The following is a 19,737-nucleotide window of genomic DNA, read 5'->3' as shown; positions in this document are numbered from 1 at the left end:
ACTGAAGCTGGAAATATAACAGAATTTCTGACATTATTGCCCAAAACTGGCAACTGCTTACCTGTTATGTCATCTGCAATGCCTCATACAGTATTACTTTCATATGGTCATATGGAGGTTATAAAAGATTATTTCGAGGTTGAACATCATGCAATTTAGCAGTCGCTTAGGTTGCATCATATTTTTTCAGAGCAAGTATTGTGGAAAATATATGAATGAAATTAAAATGGAAGAAAGCCAACCTGTAAAAGATCACTCAGGTCCAGGAGCATGTCTGCTTATCAGTTAAGGGAAAGGGTTGGAAGTGTGATAAAGATCTAAACATCTTTGTCCAACAACACAGCTAAAAATAAGAAGTCAATCCTGCTCCTTAATTAATCCTGGTCACAGTGATTAATTAAGCATTGGACAGCTCAGTAATTGTCACTGGGGGAGTTTTGACTTTATGGATCATCTCTACATCAACGGCCTTTGGGCAGGATCCCCTTATCTCTGCAAGAGATTCACCCTGACCATCTGTTACTGCTCACCTGAGCAGCACACACACACCTGAGGCACGTGTCTCTATGGTGACTAATGCCCCCTTTAGCAAAGAGATTAGCATCACTACAAGACAAGCTAATCCCACTTTATCAGGAATCTGACTGCCTTAATTACGGCCTGCCGTGAAAGACAGCGAGTATTTACACTTCTGTGACTGATATCAGTGATATTGATAACCGTCTTATCTCTTAAATGCTACAAGACCAGATATGAACCATTGACAAAACTGCAGATGTACTGCAGGGGGTCAAAATCATATTGACAACAGCATCATTCTAAGAACAGTGAAACAAACAAGCAAAAAAATTTTTTATTTATGTTTAGAACATTTCTTTAAGTGTTTAGTATTCTGAAAATTATAATTATGTTTAAAGAAATTAATTATTTTTTCCTGAAACACCAAGTGGATACCAACATCTTCAATGTTCTATGTATCTTGCAATTCTTAACAAACCAGTTTATTGATTATTGTTCATAAAACAATGGTTCTCAACCTTTTTGACCCCAAGGCAATGCCCCCCATGGTCCACAACAATATTTGAGGGTCCCATGATTTTTCCAGTCATTTGCGATTTACTCAATAAGGATTTTTTTTATTTTTTATTTAACTTCGAAAATATTTAATATTTTATAACACTAAAATAAAACTTATGAAACCTTGGAAAATCGGGGTTTTCCAAGACCAACAATTTTCTTCTTTGACTGGGTAAAGTAAAGTAAAGCAAAATTAAAAATAAACAAGAAAGAAAGAAATAACTTTTTGTAATGAAAGTATTAGATTTCTCTATGGATTTATCACAAATATGCATATGGTTACTATGTTTGCAAGATTAATGCATTTGAAGGGATCCTTGTATTTAGAACTGGATATTTATGTAAGAAATGTACCAGTAAGCAACAAACCAAGAATCAGATGATGAGCCACTGAAATCATGACCTGTAAGCTCTGGCAGACTTGTGAGAATTGGCAGATCAGGTCGGTGAAGCTCACTGAATCAATGTTTCCAGAAAAAGCCAATTGTCCCCATAAAGAACCTGGTTTAAACAAATGTGGGGTTGCTAAAAACATTCAAAAATGTTAAAACACTGCTAAATGGCAAGAATGAACAAAAGATATATACGCTGAGATATTTTAATGAATTCTAAGTTAAAAGTAAATACTTTAGCTGAGAATTACCTTATTTTAAAATACACAAATACTTGATAAAAATAACTATTTTAAGTGAAATCTAAAGATAATATAGTTGTCCAAATAATTCTGTATATCATATCACAATGATGCATGAGATAAATGCATGAATGTTTGATGAGGCAAAGAACAGTACATATTTAAAAATAGGACAATATTTGGAAAGGGTTTGTCAGTCTGTAAAGTACTGGACGACTTCTTTTTGTGTTTCTGCTCTTTAGCATGAAGTACCATATCTTAGCACGCAACTGAAAGAGCCCCACCCAGAGACAGGTAACAATTCTACTTTGGCAACTCTAAACAGCACACCAGGTACCCAGTCAGGCCTGACGCTTCACAAAAGCAGAGCGGAGATCTGGGTGTGACCCAAGCAGACACGTAGGATGGTGCTTGTCAGTGTGAGTAAGTAAGAGTCTGTCTTTTTATGAGACAGAGAGTGAAAGCAGTGGTGTAACACTATCCAGATGTGCTGTGTTGTAACACAGGTGTGGCGAGTCCTAAACGCACATAATTTGGGAACAGAATTATGACAGGTTGGGGGAAAAACAAAAATGTGGAACAGGGGAATGATATTTCCATCAGCTATCATTTCAGAATTCCACTTCAGTCTCTATGACTGAGCTTCAGTATTCACAAGGTATTCAACTTAGGTCAAATAAGTGTCACTTCAGTAGCTTTTGTACACAACCAGGACAGAGATTGAAAATCTGTGATGTTTTCCATGATTTACTCCAGGGAACATCCTCTGAAATTCTGAAAGGTGCAGTAAACACTCTTCCTCTTCCTCTCTTTCCTCTCTTGCAACACTATTGTTTTCACATCCTGACACGTCCCTTCAGACCCTAAACCAGGTTTTCCCTAGGGAAAGTATGAATTGATAAAAGAGACAACCGTAGACCAGCATGAACTTCTATGCTGGTCCAGATTAGTTTATTCTGGTCTGGTTCTCGTTCTGATGAAGCTGGCTAACCAAAGAAATAGTTGCTTATAACAGCAACCAAAATATTTAATTAGACACAGAACTATATGTAAAGTTCACATTTTATATATAGACACTGTATGTCGAATCCATGGATTGAGCTACAGGATTCTTGCTGTTAAAAGCCTGAGATGTTCTTTTTTTTGCTGTAATCTAATTTGAATAATGTGCCTAACCTAATTTCGATTGAGCACACTTTTCTCCATGGATTACCATTCACAAAGAATTTAACTTGGGTTTCACACCTTAGGGATCATTGCGAAAAGGATACGTGGCGTTCCCTCTGTCCTGCAGACCAGGTAGAGGCAGGCGGCTATGATGTGTGTCATCTTTCGCCCTCGTGTCAAGTGCTTGCTCACCACCATCTTGAAGAAATTAAAGGCCGTGTCTAGGCAGTGCTGGTTCAGCTGCAGCTGGCTGCCGAGGTTGTGTATCTGTCGTTTCCCTAGAGACAGGACACACATATGCATCAGATTGAGCAAACATACACAGATCCACACACGCACGCTTGCGCACCAAGGCATGACTTCACATGCAGGTGTTTGGTTTTCCAGTAGCACTGATGTCATGAGAATGGTGCACAGCCAGACAGGCTTTTAATGGAGCCTGGAAGTGAAAACGGGAAGAGAGACAGCTGTTTTACGTCCCATATGAGGCCATGTCCCTCTTTTCCCTTCTTTCACAGTCGCTCATACATTTACTCCGTCACAGACGATCTCAAAACAGGCCAAGTTGTAATTCATTGGACACACAGAATAAATCAGTCTGCCCTGAAATCCCACGTTGGGCTAAGATGTGTTTAACATATTCAAATTCACATAAAAAAAAACAGATTTCTGTCAGATTTCTGTTTACTTAACACATCATTTAGCAAAAGACCTTGTTCACCCAGACAGTGAAAGTTTCCCATATTGTAAACAATGAGAATGATTTAGGCTGCTTCACCATAACATGCAAAGCTTTTTTCTGGGCAGAAAGGCTACAGATGTAATGGAGTTGATGAGTTTGACATGTTCCAGTCATTTATTATGCCTGAAATTCCACATGTAGATGTGTTTATAAGAAGCAAATGCTTTCATCAATCTGTCCTCTATAGGTGCAAATATGTGATAATGAGTTCAGCAGATGCATAGAAGCATCAGACTTTTTATTTAGCCTAGGGATTCTGGAAACTGATGATCCCCATGGGGTGGAGAGGGGGTCCTTAGAATTTTTATTTATTTATTTATTTAAATTTAAATAATTACATTTATTCTGCTTTTATAGATACTGGTTGGAAATCATATGATTAATCATGATTAGTTTTATACTGAATGTTTACAAATAAACACAAATGTGCATATGGTTTTATATAGTTTTTCTTTCAGGTTTATACATGTAACTATAGAGTTTAACAGTGGGTATAAGATACAACGTCAACTTAATATACAACTTTAAAATGTTCGCATAATATTTTTATAATTCATTTATATTTTAACATGTAATTATTTAAATAAAAAATACATATTCATTATATTTTAACATGTTTACATATTTTATACTATTATTATTTTTTACAGTTTACACAGTATTTATTCATAAAAATAAAAGGCTGGTGGAAAGGTGGTCCCTTGCATCATATTTGGAGGACTTATTGGTATCAATAAGTATGAAAACTTTTGCTTTGCTTTGCTTTTTGCCAACAGTATAGATAAAGCCACAGATGTTAAACTGGATGTTTGACTTTTTGTTCCCCAACTGCGGAGCCCAGAAGCTGCAGTGTCAAGTGTCATGTTGGCAGGCCAAGACCAAAAATAACTTGTTTGTGATCACAGGAACACTTTCATAAATCAGAATCTTTTATATAAACTAAAACTACCTGCCTGACATATCATATTCACAAGTATGTGTCGCTCATTTAAAAGTTTTTGATCTGTTATGAGAATTTTCTGTGAGAAACTGAGTCTGAATTATGTATTTATACAGTTGGTGACCTTGATTCTGGAAGTATTTTGCTCTCAGTTCTTAAAGCTCTGAAAACGCACTAAGCAATGCATAAATATAATACCACAAAACTCATTGATCTCACAGCCCTTCTGATTCACACACGCAAGTACATATTTACACAACGCCCTGCCTTATATTTGCTAAATCAACACACACCTGGAACCCAAAGACATTTATCATGGCACTCTATGAAAAGGATCAACAGTTAATTGCATCTTGTGTATTTTTCAGAAAATGATGTAAATCTAATTAGCACTTGAGCAGTAACTGGGTCAGAAATTAATGCAGATGATTTACTGAAACGTAATATTAAAGGAATATGCATCCACAGGAATACTATACGTGATGCATCTAATGGCACCATATTTGATAAGAATTTAAATTACAGTCTATCATATGGCTTTGTTCCAGAAGATAAAGAATATAATGCAAGAGCAATATGGGCTATTTTATTTAACACTTATGGTCCTTTTTATTTATTTTTTGGTGACTGATCATCCTCTGACTGCACCTACACATCACTGCTGACTAATATAAAGGATACCTACCGTTCTGGAGCGTCTGAGCTCGCGATTCTTTTCCCAGACTTGAGTGGAACCCACTGCCCAAAACCGGAGCTTTGGAAGTACCTGAAAACAACACAAAAAAAATACAATTCATTATTGTTAAAGATAAAGGCCAAGCTGAAATCAGACAATTACAATAAATAGGAATAGTTTTGGTTTATAATATATAAACAGATGAACAATTAAAATCATATTATTTACCAGTGACATTTAAGGCTTTGAATAAAGCTCTAGCGCACTCCAGTGGTTGTCTCTGTAAAAACATCATTATCATTGTATCGGTCCTATAGTGACACCTACCGAGTGCGATGTCTCTACATAAGTAGCAACCTAAACAGATTGATTGACACACCTGAGACTGATAACCACGTCAGGGAAGTTCGGAGGAGAGTGACAGGACAATACAAATGAACACTATTTGGATTGCCTTTCAGCAGCATATTGCTCAATTATATATCGTTTTTTTTGGTCGAATCATGTATGATAGCTTCTACTTCGGGTAGGTTTCTGTCACCAATTTACCACACATCTGAATATACAATGCTGTAATACAACATATTGAATCCCAAAACTGACATGCAGAGCTGATATACCACAGGCTTCTCTTCTTGTGCTTTCAACTCTGCGAGGTGAATGGAAGTAATGTTACCACTGCTCCACAAGGTCTGTTTCTAGTGATGGACAACAAAATTGAATGTACATTGTGTTAAATATAAAGCTGTAATGAATTTGATTGCTCCAGGTGCCATTGAGACCGAGTGTCGTGATCGATATTTCTGGGTGTCTGTTGATGTGGGCTTTGCAGGCCATGTCCCAAGATTTGAGGCTGTAGGTATGGTGCAATGGCTTGACAATAATCTGTACCACAAACTATCACATCTTGTATTTTAATTCTCATATCAATGCATATTTTTTTTAAGTTGGAAATGGAGTGCATATTATTAGTGAGGCTCATGCATCCGTGTGTGGCTACACAGTGAGGAACTTAAATGGACGGGCATCTTTGAGGGCTTCCTATTTCTCCTGCCACACCGAAAACCAGGCAAGAGTTTTATTAAGTCTAAATATAAAACTCCCCTGATAAGTTCTAGAACGATCAGATGTATGAGTCTTGATTGTGGCTTTTTGGTAACATTGTTTTCTGTTGTATGATGTCTTGTAGAATGACAACAACTTCCTTTTCAAGCTGAATGTTGTTTTGATTGACCGTAAGGGGAGAGAGAATAAATACTCTCTCTCGGAGACATGCACACTGCCGGTTGACTGGTCTGCAAAAGAGATCCTCTGTGAAGAAAACTACATTGAGGTAGGACTGTGCAAGGCAGGCAATGTAAAGCTGTGTTTTCATTGTTAATTAAAATTAAATGAGTACATTTTAATTTAAATAAAGCTGGAATAAAATATAAATATTGGATGAAAAACTAGAAAAAACTGAACTAAAGCTTAACATAGTTACCAAAAAAAGCATGTAAGAAAATAAGAAAATTAATAAATACTAAAATTGTATATAAATAATACTAATACTTTTTTTTCTAAACTAGGTGACCGTGGCGAGAGATACACCCTGCATGTCCGATAAACGCACCAATAAAGAAGCATGGTTGGCTGCTCTCGCTTTTGTAAGAAGTATTAGCGCTTTAATGGCATGTGTGAACTTCTACGGTTTGAATTTCTCATTGCCATCTCTCTATTTCCTCTTATAGGCCCAGAGATCTGCCATCTCTGAGTGGCAGATAATGTTCCTGAATCAAGACCGTTTGGATGCGATGTCTATCTCTGAAGCCAGGCGAATGGGATACATGGTGGATTCCACTCCAAACAGGGTGGTCTTTCGCTCTGCCTACAATCAGCCACATTCAGCAATCACAGAGGCAGGTGAAACTAAAATTAAAGGGATAGTTCACACCTAAAAAGAAGGTTATTTACACACCCTCAAGTCATTCCAAACCTGTATGACTTGTCGTTCTTCAGTGGAACACAAAATATATTTCGAAAAATGTCTGTGTATTTTGTATACACATACTACCTTTTTGTGAACTATCCCTTTAATGTTAATTGTGCAGGTTCTGCAGGATTTTTAACATGAAGGCTGAAACCTGCCTTGTTTCCTCAGATTGATGGCATTGCTGTAGAAGTGATTCATGCAACAGTGTTTTTCAGGCAGAAATGGGCGGTAGTGATGCTTGACTCGTCTGCAGCATGTACGATAGGTAACTCATTGGCCATGTTCAATTTCTGATACATTATAGAACTGATTGTTTTACTAAATGCACACCTAATACCTTTATTGTAAACAACACTTCAAGCTGTCATAGGCCGTACTTCTCTCTCAGTGTTGCATATTTATCAGCCCCTAGCTCATTTGATGGAGTGATTTTGCACTGGAGAACTCCTAAAGTCATGACCCCGCTGGTGCTGGACCTCTCTGGGTTTGTAAGCAGGAGTATTGACCTAGGTGTGGATGCTCGGCTCATGGACGAGACCACCAGGACAGCCATGGGTTACATGCTGGGAGAAGATGGGCAGGTGGTACACGTATCAGTGCCTTTTGGTGCACCAGGAGGTTACAGAATGGTATGTACTAGACAAACCAGCAACCAATGTTGCATATTTTTTCAAAAGAGAAAGAAAATCAGTATTTTGTGCTGTTTGTTGCAGAGCGTAGTCGAAAATAATGTCTATAAAGAAAGTTACATGACTTTCCTGTGCTATGAGCACATCTATTCGCATGTGTTTATGGATGATACTGAAATAGAGACCAGACATCGCCAGCTACGAGTTATAGAGACGCCACTAGTTTCTCGGATTCCTTTCGCTATAGATGGTGAGATTATTACCATACCATTATACAATAGACTGATATTGTTTTTATGATTGATGCAGGTTATTTTTCTGATAACCAATTTTTAATTTTAATTATTTTTCAGCTTTTTGACAATTTTATTTATAAAATACTAAATGTTGTGTGTGTGGGATTATTAAAATTAATTTATATTATTTAACAATAGTAATTTCTTTGATCTAGAATCTAGATGATGGCAAATTTATTTTAGTCACTTTATTGAGCTTTTTCCCCTCCTGTAACAGAAACTTTGCCAAATGAAGAAGTGTTCACTGTGTATCTTGGTAGTTTTGCTTCGGATGTGGAGCTCATTGCAGTCAAGCTGAATGAGAATTATCTGTCAGTAACAGATGCCATTCAACAGCATTACTTCATTACAAAAATTCCTCACATCAATGGGACCCACGGCTTCATCATCAAGGTTCCTTTTGAAGATAAATCTGTTAACCGAGTGGTGAGAGGTTTTATTTTATTTATCATTCCCCCAGTATTATATGTATCTTATATTTTTAAAAATCTATTTTTCTAAATGACAGTATTTGGGTGAAGGACTTCTCCAGTACTCTGTGGAAATTAAGCACACCCTAAATATCATCGGGCGAAACGACACATTTTTCCACCATGTCTCTGTTGTGGCACATGTTAATGATGCTTGTAAGTCTTAAAGATTTAATGACCTTAAATTGCATAATATGCAAGTGACTAAGAATCTCAGTCTTATGTATCCCTCTCATTCAGTCCCTCCAGATGTCACTGCTTTCTGTACAGCACAGAGCATAATATTCAGAATGAATCATGTGAGGCAAGCTGGACTTTGGGAGGTCTGTGTGGGGCATCAAGCTCTCACATCTGACTTATCCAGGGATAAGGGATACACACTGAAGAATGACAGTGACCGTATGACTCTGGAGGTCCCACTCTTCACATCGGGCTACATTTATGAGGCAAAGGAAAACATTTGTGGTTCAAATGTTGATTTTCATAATGTCAAGGCAGTCTTGATTCAGACCTCCTTTTGTTCTTAATATTAGAATAATAAATTAAATGCAATCTAAAAATAATTTTGGCTTGTAAAGAAACAAAACCCATAAATGCACTAAAAATGGAAGTGTATATAGGGCTAGAAGTAATATTAAAATAAGAAATATTAAAGTAAAATATAATAATAAAACAATTAAAATCATTAACATAAGTGTTTCAACAAAGTAATTTTTAAACCTAGAATATTCTTTTAAACTTAACATGTTAGGTTTCTGTTTTTCCAGGACATCACATTGCAAAGCTTTGTCGGCACTTTTGAGATTCTTATAAGAGACTCAAAGACTCTGGAGATTCACAAGAGAACAACAAAGTCCTGTTACTTTCAGACAGAAGAACTAACAGGCAAGACACTATAAAATGCTAACCGGTTTATAAGCTTTAAAATGTTACCTCTCCACTAATAACCAATAATTTTTATTGTTTTAGTGTGTTCCACAGATGGAATAATGACCGTGGTGGCAACCACTACAAAAACCTGGCCAACAGTGCCACCTAGCAGCACAAGCCTACTAGATCGACGGTGCAGACCCAAGGCAACTGATGAGACAAGGGTCCTGTTTTCTTTTGGTGTGGATACATGTGGGACTAGATTAATGGTAAATGCATTCATTGATATATATATCAATTCATCTAATTCATAGATTTTTTTTTTTTGTTTGTTTTGTTTTTTTAATTGTATTTTGATCAAAGCGGCTGAATTTATTTGATAAAATACAGTAAAATAATAATAGTAAAAATAGCTTAATACTGTATAACTATACTGTATGTTGTTTTTGTAGAAATATTTTTTCAAAATACATTTTTAACTTCGTTCAAAAGTATATCATTTATATGAAATAGAAATGTTATAAATTGCATTTATAAATGTCTTTACTGTCACTTTTGATCCATTTAATGTGTCCTTGCTTAAAAGTATAAAAAAAAAATGACAGACCTAAGTTAAACAGTATATCTATTATTTTTTTAAACATGTATCTATTTTAAACAGTATATCTATTTACTGATTGATATGTAATCTGCACCCTTGTGTAGTTGGGTGACGGCTACATTGTGTATGAAAACGAGGTCATTTCTGATGAAGGTGCCATAATTGACCAAGAATCAGCCATTAAAAGGGAATCAAAATTTAGGTATTTGTCAATATATGAAACTCGTAAATATGTGAACAATGAATTAAACATGATTGAATCTTTGAAAAAAAAAAAAAAACCTGATCATCTCTCTTTTTTTTCCTCTGAATATTTCAGGCTCACTTTGAGATGCTTCTATCCACTTGACTCTGTTAAGAAGGTTTTTGCATCCAGATTGTTTAAAGGACCAGAATTTGGTACAGTCAAATTTACAGACACTAGAGATTTAATAGGTTAATACTAACACTTTTTATTACAGGAAAATTCATCAAAAGAATTGCTTTTATTTTTTCTCTCTGTATATCTGCATAACCTACAAGGAAACCTTATCAGCTCTCAGGCAGCCTCTGTTTTTGACCCTAAACCGTGGCCAAATAAACTTCCTCATGAGACACAGTTTGTGCAAAGAGGACTTCCACACTCTGCTTATCCCTCATCAAATAAGGGCAGGAAGACATCTGAAGACCGTTACCACGCCAGCAATATTCCCTATCCCTACAGACGTAGCCAACCCTTCAAGGAATCTGGTATAAAATTTACACCCCAAACGATTATCAAACACCGCTCTGGTCCATCTATGACACGTGAAGGGCAGAAAAACTCTTTTGATGGCTTGTTTGAAGACTACAGGTCTTTCCTTGTTGGCCTCCCACAGAAAACTTCTATGAAAAGGAGTGGCCAAAATCATGATAATTCTAGGATGATTGGTGACGACAGTTCTGCTTCAGCTTTCTACAGGGGATCAAAACGTGCATCACACATCATAAATGAAACCTTGCCTTCCATTTTACAGTCTGTAATTGCCATCAGTATTCAAACAAACTACAGTCCAAATAGCAATGAAGTGAGTGACCAGCTTTTCCTGAGAGAATACATGGACCATTACACTCCTGACAGTGGCTTTCAACACTCCCCAGATCATTTTAATGAACTGATTAACAATCTGTCTACAAAAGATCCTTTACTCTATACTGGAAATATTATGTCTAACAAACTTGAAGCAGGCAAAATTGAACGGGGCCAAAAACATTTGGAAAGTTCCATACTTCCCACATTCGAAAGCACTGAAAGCAGTGCTCAGCCATTTGATAAGGAAAAAGTAGGCCTTTTACCTGTAGCAGATGAGCAAAACAATTTCTTGCATGATGACTATAATCCAAAGAAATTAGCGTTTTTGCGCATACACCAGCAAAAAGAAGTCGAAGATGGGCATTTTCTTTCTGATCATAAGCTTTTAGCAGTAAAACCATCATATGACAAATTGAGAGGGACCCTGTTCTTCCCTGGTAGCAGAAGCCGTTACGGTTCCAGCATTCATAAAGGAATAATAAGAGGTAATTTTCCATTGCTAAATTATGTACAATACATTTAAGTAACATACATAATGATACAACTGTAAATTTAAGCAATTTATTGCTAACATTTTTCAAATGTTCAAGTTTACGTTCTAATACTGAAACCACACACTCTTTTCTAGGATGACCATGGAGGCTGTAAAAAGAATAGGATTTCACTGTTAAATGGTGAATCCAAATGATGAACTTTGTCATGCTGAGGAAAGTGCAATATGATTTGGCAAATAACATGACAGCCCCAGGCGGAAAAATCAAGCCCATTCAAACTGAGGGTGTAATGTATGGCATGCTGCTTTTGCAAATAAAATGCATTGTGATCACTAACTGTCAAGTTAAGTTGCAATTTTTCTTGGTAAAAAACAAAAACAAAAAAACTGTTAAGATCTGATAAGTCCAAATGCGTGCTAAACCAAAATGCTATCTCATCTCACTCTTATATGAAGAACTACAAATAAATATTTATCCAAATAATTTACTACCCTGGAGCGTGCTAACATAGAAACCAATACTTGAAAAAATTGATATTTTATAATATATTATAAACAATATCTTCTCCAGGTGATCTTTTTGTGGTAATTCTGATTTTGGATGTATTCGTCCATTAAAGAAAAAACGATTTCAGAAATTATTAGGAGTGAAATTTATAATGAGTGTGCATTGTATTCAAGGGATGTGGTACTGCCGATTATGATTAATCTGAAAAAATAACCTTTTTATGCAATAAATCTGATTCTGTTGCTTGTCAAATAAAATTCCACATTCACAGATCCAAAGATTCCAATTCTAGACCGCTCTTGTTTTGTTTTATGAAAGAAATTGAGGAATATCTTACATCAGTTGAATTTCCAAGAACCAAAAAAGTTTTGAAAACATTACCATTGCCACTGGTGCCCCTCAAAACATGAATGATACTGGACCCTGCTGTGTTTAGATTCAAGTGAACAGCTCTTACCATCAGCAGACACGAACTGGCCGACAGCTGAAGACACCCCTCCACTGTTTTCCACAAACTGAACCTCAGATACGATGATATTATCCTCCAGAACCGAGCCACAGGCTGTGCAGACGGCACTCCCCCGGGCCGGGTCTGTATCGATGTCTGCTCCACCACAGTTCTTACACAGACGACTCATACTGACCTGAGGAAGATAACGAACACCATTCCTGAACCAGACACATCTGACTAAACACACATTATACAGTAGGCAACGTCCGTTTCCTGTTGTTCGGGTATTACAACAAAATACTGAAATAGTACAGAAACTTGTAGTAAGTAATGAACGCTATAGTAAGCTATACAGCATATCAACACCGGGATTTGAACCCGGGTCGCCAGCTTTGAAGCATCCCTGACATGCCGCTTCGCTACACAACACGGCTAACGTTAGCCCTCTACAACACAATACCCAGTTGAGCCTCCTCCATTGTCGTTCACGAATCATATATTTTTCTCCTATTATGATTACCTTTATATTAGAGTTATTTCTAATGTATATCTCTAGTGTCTATAAACCTTGCTAAGCTAACTTAATGTTTTAATATGTGCACATATGCTACCAAATGAAAAGCTAGCTTGCATAAGACCTGTGATACAAATGTAAACAATACAAACAGCGCATTTTTATCGGTTCATTCTTTATTTCATATAATACAGTATCACATAAATATAAGACATAAAAGCTAACCACTCACCAGTCAAAGGAAGTACGTTAAAGACTTATGATCAAACACTTTAAAGCAGTATCCAGTATCCTCCTCTCCTATTTATTATTAGGTTTTATAAACTAATTAAACTGCATTCATTGAGCACCATGTTTAAAATGACTAAATTCATTTTTAATGGTAAAATATTTCATTTGATTCATAACACCATTACTGTTGTGACTTTCTACCCAACTGCGATACAATATTGAGGGCTGTTCTAAAAACTGAATATAGAGGGTGAATATATATATGCCGCTATTCTTCTTTTAGTTATTTTGCTTAGTTTATTTAACTCATATGTGTCCTTAATGGTAAAATATACGTTTAGGAAATATTAATGATAAATATATATTTATTATAATCCTAGTTATTCTACTTAGTTAAACACTTACATTCATGACACCCCCATTTTGATAATGCGCTGGGCCGGTGGCGGACCCGGTCTTAAAGCGCGAGAATATGAAGGGAGTGTGTGTTCTGTTGTTTAGCCCATATACGCAATCACACTCTTTCTCTTATTGGCTTGATAAAATAAAATATTGTTCGTTATATTTGTAGTCGCTTGTCTGTCCTTGAAATATAAACACCTCTAGGTTAAAAAATAATAAAATCGGCAATCGATTGAATTCAAGACTTTGATTTTGACAGAGTTTAAGACATGCTGACACGGTTTAAGTGGTTTCCGTGTTATCTGGGGACCAACTTCCTGGTTCAGGTTATTCGCTCCAGATGTGATGGCACGACCGCAGCAGATTCGCCGATTCTGAAAGCACAAACTGACGTGATATTAAGCTGTCTAATAACACTTAGCACTTTTCACAGCTTTACAATACACACACACACTACACACAAGCAGGACAAAGGAAGTCTTCCTCAATGGTGCACTTCAAGTGGTTGAATTAGATTTTAGAAATGTCTAATAATTGTGAGCAATTCTAAAGCAACAGATGTTTTGTGGGACATTTTCCCCATGCAACCTCTTAGTATGAAACATGAAATGGCTAAATAACTTAAAGAATTGAACATTTTTAAACAATTTTATTTAAGAATTTTGTGCTACAAAAGAAAATGTAAACAAATGTGATTTTATTATTACATTGGTGTCAGAACAGTTTTTTTAAAGGCAAGCACTGGCCAACACATTCCCTGTGAAACCATAGTTCACAGGTGCTATAAATCTGGGAAGACTGCATGTTGTACTTTAAAGCCAATGTGCCCATGTTAATTTGTGAAATATCTTGTATCTCATCTAATTTGTTTAATAAAAAAATATATATGAAATATGAACATTATCAAAATTCAGCTGAAAAATCTGAACAAAAACAACAGCAAAGTTTCATGAGCTTTAATGGTTGTAATGGGAATGGCCATCTGGGTTCTTGTTTTAATCAAAACTGGGTCTGTAATGACAATGTTTTGTAAATTGTGCTTAGTGTCTAGTGGATTCCAATTCAGATACATACAATCTCAACCATACAAACAGAAAAATAAGTAGCAAAGTTCTTTAAAAACAAAGTAAATTACACTTTACAGAAAAGCAGTGCAACCTATTATTATTACATTGTTGTTACTCAAAGAGAAATGCTGCATACATCTATTTTTGCAGTTCATTGCCAATGTTATGAAGTCTACATCACACACTAAAAAGGCCAACCACATTTCTTTGTTTCAACATCTGTTGAAATCCTCTGTCAGGATATGAGAAAATTTAACTACTTTATTAAACTTTAATGACATGTTACAGTCCTAATAAAATGGCAGTTTATTTAAGAAGGCCTAGCAAACCTTGAAAAGTTGCTTGTATTCAAATCAGCTTTCTATAATCATAGCAGGCTAAGTGGTAATAATTAAGGAAATGTGTCCTCGTTAAAACCGTTAAGCTACCAGTTTCATTCTGTCCAAATGACAAGTCCACAGATGCTCCATATTATCAAAACAAAAATTAATCAGTCAATTGACAAGCCTATATATTTCCCTTTTTCACCCAACTTTGTGTAGCGAGTTGTGGTGATTTCGTGAGTGAACGTATAGTTGTGAGTTAGTGAGAGAACGTGATTGTGAGGATGGATCCTGTAAAAGTCAGAGAGCTGGAGAATTTTCTTCTCCATGGAACATATCCTCCTGGATGTTCCAAACAGGATAAGTTCATCTTAAAAGAAGAGCTGAAAGCTATATAGTCAAAGGTAAGCCTTAAAATTGCCATTTTAGTGCCACAAGTACAGCAAATAATTACCTTAGCCTTTGTCTATTCTACATCAGATGACCTGCTTCACTATATATGTCAGAGGCGTAGGCGAGGTGAACATTTGGCCAAAGTGGTCACCTCACCAGAGGATGCAAATTATGTTTTTGTTAGCCTCTGGAGATGCCATCAGCTCCAGATTCTACTGGCCTGGCATGGAAGAGGACATCCGCAAACGGGTGAGTTTTATTCTTGCCTACTTATTTGTGGCTCATTATTTTAAAGAAAAATTACAATACTAAGGTGCAAATAATTGCCACTATTTGCAATAAGTAGTATAAATAGCTGAAAATCTTGCTATTTTAATAGTGTAAATAGAATCTATAGCTATTTGCACTTAGTGTAAATAGCATATCGTTAAAAATACTGCTATTTTCACTGTGTAAATAGCATCTATTGCTGTTTGCACTTAGTGTTAATAGCGTAGCGTCTATCGCTATTTACACTTGCAAATAGCCGCTGCCTTTTTTTAGCATTGTAAAACAAGAAGTGTATGTGGGCAGCCGCTACAACGTTTGTTTTTCAGCGGGAATGCAATTTATTTGCTCAAAACAACACCGATTTGACCAATTACATTAAGGCTACACTTCAATCTGGACAGTTTGTAATGTAGGCTGCACACAAATTAATGTTAATTAAAGACCAAGGCTAGTAAATGTCTCCTATAATGTTGAAATTAGACTAGCACTTAATCATGAACACAAATCCACACCACACAAATGGCTTTTCATTGGCTCAACCTACTTGTTTCTTTTGCGGCTCCTTTAAATACAAGACGAGCATACGATCTACGTCAGAGCGTCAGCGCGTCCACGAATCTTTTCTACAGCGTCTCAGTCAGGGCGGCCAGGGCGAATTTTGACGCTCTCGACGCCGGCGGTGTGAACGCACAGTTAGAGTGTGTTTACACTTGTAGTTTGTTTAGTTGTCTAATATTTTTTGCAAAAAGAGACATAGAATAAATATGTTTGATATCTAAATGTTTGACTTCATTTCTTTTTTAACCACATTGGAATCGAAACTGGGAATCGATAAGAATTGATGAAATTCAAACAAATACCCAACCCTACTTGGAAGTTTTCTGAGGCCCCCCGGTTGAGGACCACTGCTATAGATTTCTGACATTTCTAACATCAGAAATGCATCGAGTATAGTTTGAGATCTCTTCTAAAATTGGCAATGGTTAGAATGAGAGCTGAGAAGAAAGTAATCATTTTAACAAATGTCTGCTTTGCTGTATTAAATCACATTTTATATGCTCATTTAACAGGAGCTGTTTATATTTGTACTGAGGATTCTTTCCCTATTAAACGACTACAGCAACTCATTACCCAGCAGCCCCAGCTCAGACCAGATCTGCCACCAGCTCTGATCCGCAATCGGCGTTTTTGTGACAACATCTACATCGAGCATGCAGCTGACCTGGTAAGACTAGCAAACATTCCTCTTATTACGGATAATAACCATCAGAAAGCACTTAATGCTGGTTGATATGTGAGCAGGAGGCTCTGCAGGCGTGCATGTCTCAGCGTGTGCCCATGCTGCTGAAGCGAGGGCTGGTCAGACTGCTGGTGGTGGATTCTGTAGCGGCTCTGTTTCGCAGTGAATTCCAGCCTGATGAGGCTGTGCAGAGGTCACGCCACCTGCTGGCCTTTTCCAATACACTTCACCGCCTGAGTCATGAATATGGTGCACCTGTAGTCTGCGTCAACCAGGTTAGACCGGCATCTCATTTCTAACACCTAATCAGAAAGACTATACAATATGCTCTGCGAACAATATAGATCTTATCATTTGAATTTAAATAACATACAAGTTCTTATGCTATGTCTCTGCTCCAGGTTACAGATGTTGTAGACAGACCAAACCCAGGAAGGTGTGACTATGGGTGAGTTTAGCCAGCAGCAAAACGGCCCATATACAGTGACAAGAAAAAGTATGTGAACCCATTAGAATTGGTTGGTTTTCTTGGTCATCTGATCTTCATTAAATTCCCAAGTATAGAAGAACACAATGTGCTGAAGCTAATGATACATGAACTACAACTAAACATAATCTTTAATATATTTTATTGAACAAATCCCAGTAAATATTCACAGTGCCCTAAGCATATTGTGCTTTTCTATACTTGAGAATTTGATAAAGATTAGATCACATTTTTGACCAATTAATGCAGAATACTAACCAATTCCAATGGGTTCACATAGTTCTTGCCACTGTATAAAAGCTCAGCTCATTTCAGAAGGGTTGGTGTTATTACAAAACTGGACCGATCATATTTTGAGCTTCTGACTCTTTTATAAGTTGTTTTTAACTTGTCATACACAGACTGGTGGGCAGTAAGGTGCTTCCTGCATTGGGCATCGCTTGGGCCAACCAGGTGATGGTGAGACTCATGCTCAGGAGACTGGCGGGGCAAGTACAATCAGACAGCCAAAGCAGTGCTCCCCGAAAATTAGAAGTGGTTTTCGCCCCACACCTCCCTCGAGCGAGCTGCCTGTGTGGGGTTTGGGAAGAAGGAGTGAGAGGGATCCCTGATGACCGTTCAGACCTGCAGCCTCAGGGCTCTTCATGATGAATTATCTGCAAAAGGAGCAGATGGACAGGACTACTTAAGACACAACAAGGCAGTTAACAGCTGCTGATGGACATAAATGTTTATAAAGGACATTTGAATGTTTTTCTGAGGAATGGCTAAATTTATACCGTTTGAAATGAATGCATATTATTTTTAATACACAATTCTTACAGGTATTATGTGCAAATAATTTTGTAAAATCTAATCCTATTTTTACAATATTTTATTATTATTTTGCCATGGATACAGAATAAATGTTTTCCTTAGATGTTGTCACAGTTTTCAGACATAAATATAGTTCCAAGCAGCAATACGTAAGAAGAATAAAGCCTAATTGTTACCTCACACCTGCCCTTGAAGAGAATGGGTTATTCTGTTCTCTTATATAAGAAAACAAAGCAAATTCAATTTGCTCTAGAACTGTTTTGGAGTCCAGTCACTCTTCGATCGATCTACTGACCTGCTACACTCAAAACAAGGACAGAAAGCATTATTTGAGACTAGGCTATTATACAGGTACATCTAAAAAAATTTGAATATTGTGAAAAAGGTCAATATTTTTGTCACTCATTTCAGAAAGTGAAACCCATATATTATATAGATTCATTACACACAGAGTGAAATATTTCAAGCCTTTATTTCTTGAAATTTTGATGATTATGGCTTACAGATAATGAAAACCCAAAATTCAGTGTCTCAGAAAATTAGAATATTACATAAGATCAATAAAAAAAAGTATATTTTAAACAGAAATGTCAGGCTTCTGAAAAGTATGTTCATCTCTATGCACTCAATACTTGGTTGGGCCTCCTTTTGCATGAATTACTGCATCAATGCGGCGTGGCATGGAGGCAATCAGCCTGTGGCACTGCTCAGGTGTAATGGAAGCCCAGGTTGCTTTGATAGCAGCCTTCAGTTCATCTGCATTGTTGGGTCTGTTGTCTCTCATCTTCCTCTTGACAATACCCCATAGATTCTCAATGGGGTTCAGGTCAGGCGAGTTTGCTGGCCAATCAAGCACAGTAAAACCATGGTCATTGAACCAGCTTTTGGTACCTTTGGCAGTGTTGGCAGGTGCCAAGTCCTGCTGGAAAATAAAATCAGCATCTCCATAAAGCTTGTCAGCAGAAGGAAGCATGAAGTGCTCTAAAATGTCCTGGTAGATGGCTGCGTTGACTTCAGAAAACACAGTGGACCAACACCAGCAGATGACATAGCACCCCAAATCATCACTGACTGTGGAAACTTCACACTGGACTTCAAGCAACATTTTCTGTGCTTCTCCACTCTTCCTCCAGACTCTGGGACCTTGATTTCCAAATGAAATGCAAAATTTACTTTCATCAGAAAAGAGGACTTTGGACCACTGAGCAACAGTCCAGTTCTTTTTCTCCACAGCCCAGGTAAGACGCTTCTGACGTTGTCTCTGGTTCAGAAGTGGCTTGGTAGCCCTTTTCCTGAAGACGTCTGAGCGTGGTGACTCTTAATGCACTGACTCCAGCTTCAGTCCACTCCTTGTGAAGCACTCCTAAGTGTTTGAATCAGCTTTGCTTGACAGTATTCTCAAGCTTGCGGTCATCCC

The 19,737-nt window shown here is 37.0% G+C and overlaps 3 protein-coding genes across 3 annotated transcripts in view; 2 read left to right on the top strand and 1 right to left on the bottom strand.

Annotated features, from left to right (window-relative positions):
• LOC306880288 (transcription factor IIIB 90 kDa subunit-like) overlaps nucleotides 1-13,539 on the bottom strand; it is a 67,303-nt gene extending 53,764 nt beyond the window's left edge. Inside the window, exons 1-5 of the mRNA XM_079433733.1 lie at nucleotides 13,324-13,539; nucleotides 12,584-12,770; nucleotides 5,246-5,326; nucleotides 2,983-3,156; nucleotides 243-274 (exon numbers count right to left, since the gene is read on the bottom strand). Of these exons, the coding sequence (XP_079289859.1) occupies nucleotides 243-274; nucleotides 2,983-3,156; nucleotides 5,246-5,326; nucleotides 12,584-12,764 (468 nt within the window). The 5' untranslated portion in view covers nucleotides 12,765-12,770; nucleotides 13,324-13,539. The remainder of the gene's footprint in view (nucleotides 1-242; nucleotides 275-2,982; nucleotides 3,157-5,245; nucleotides 5,327-12,583; nucleotides 12,771-13,323) is intronic.
• LOC306880185 (creatine kinase B-type-like) overlaps nucleotides 1-19,737 on the top strand; it is a 985,569-nt gene that overhangs the window by 929,503 nt on the left and 36,329 nt on the right. The window lies entirely within an intron of this gene.
• On the top strand, nucleotides 15,399-18,501 carry LOC306880354 (DNA repair protein XRCC3-like; the record flags this gene model as incomplete). Its single annotated transcript, XM_079433850.1, has 6 exons — nucleotides 15,399-15,462; nucleotides 15,595-15,756; nucleotides 16,848-17,002; nucleotides 17,080-17,292; nucleotides 17,419-17,465; nucleotides 17,906-18,501. The coding sequence occupies 6 exons, from the start codon at nucleotides 15,399-15,401 to the stop codon at nucleotides 18,150-18,152; spliced, it is 888 nt and encodes a 295-aa protein (XP_079289976.1). The 3' UTR covers nucleotides 18,153-18,501.

The sequence above is a fragment of the Barbus barbus genome (genome assembly GCF_936440315.1).
Source record: "Barbus barbus genome assembly, chromosome: 14".
Lineage (NCBI taxonomy): Eukaryota > Metazoa > Chordata > Actinopteri > Cypriniformes > Cyprinidae > Barbus > Barbus barbus.
Note: the sequence above shows the minus strand (reverse complement) of the source record. Positions and strands in the feature narration are given on the sequence as shown.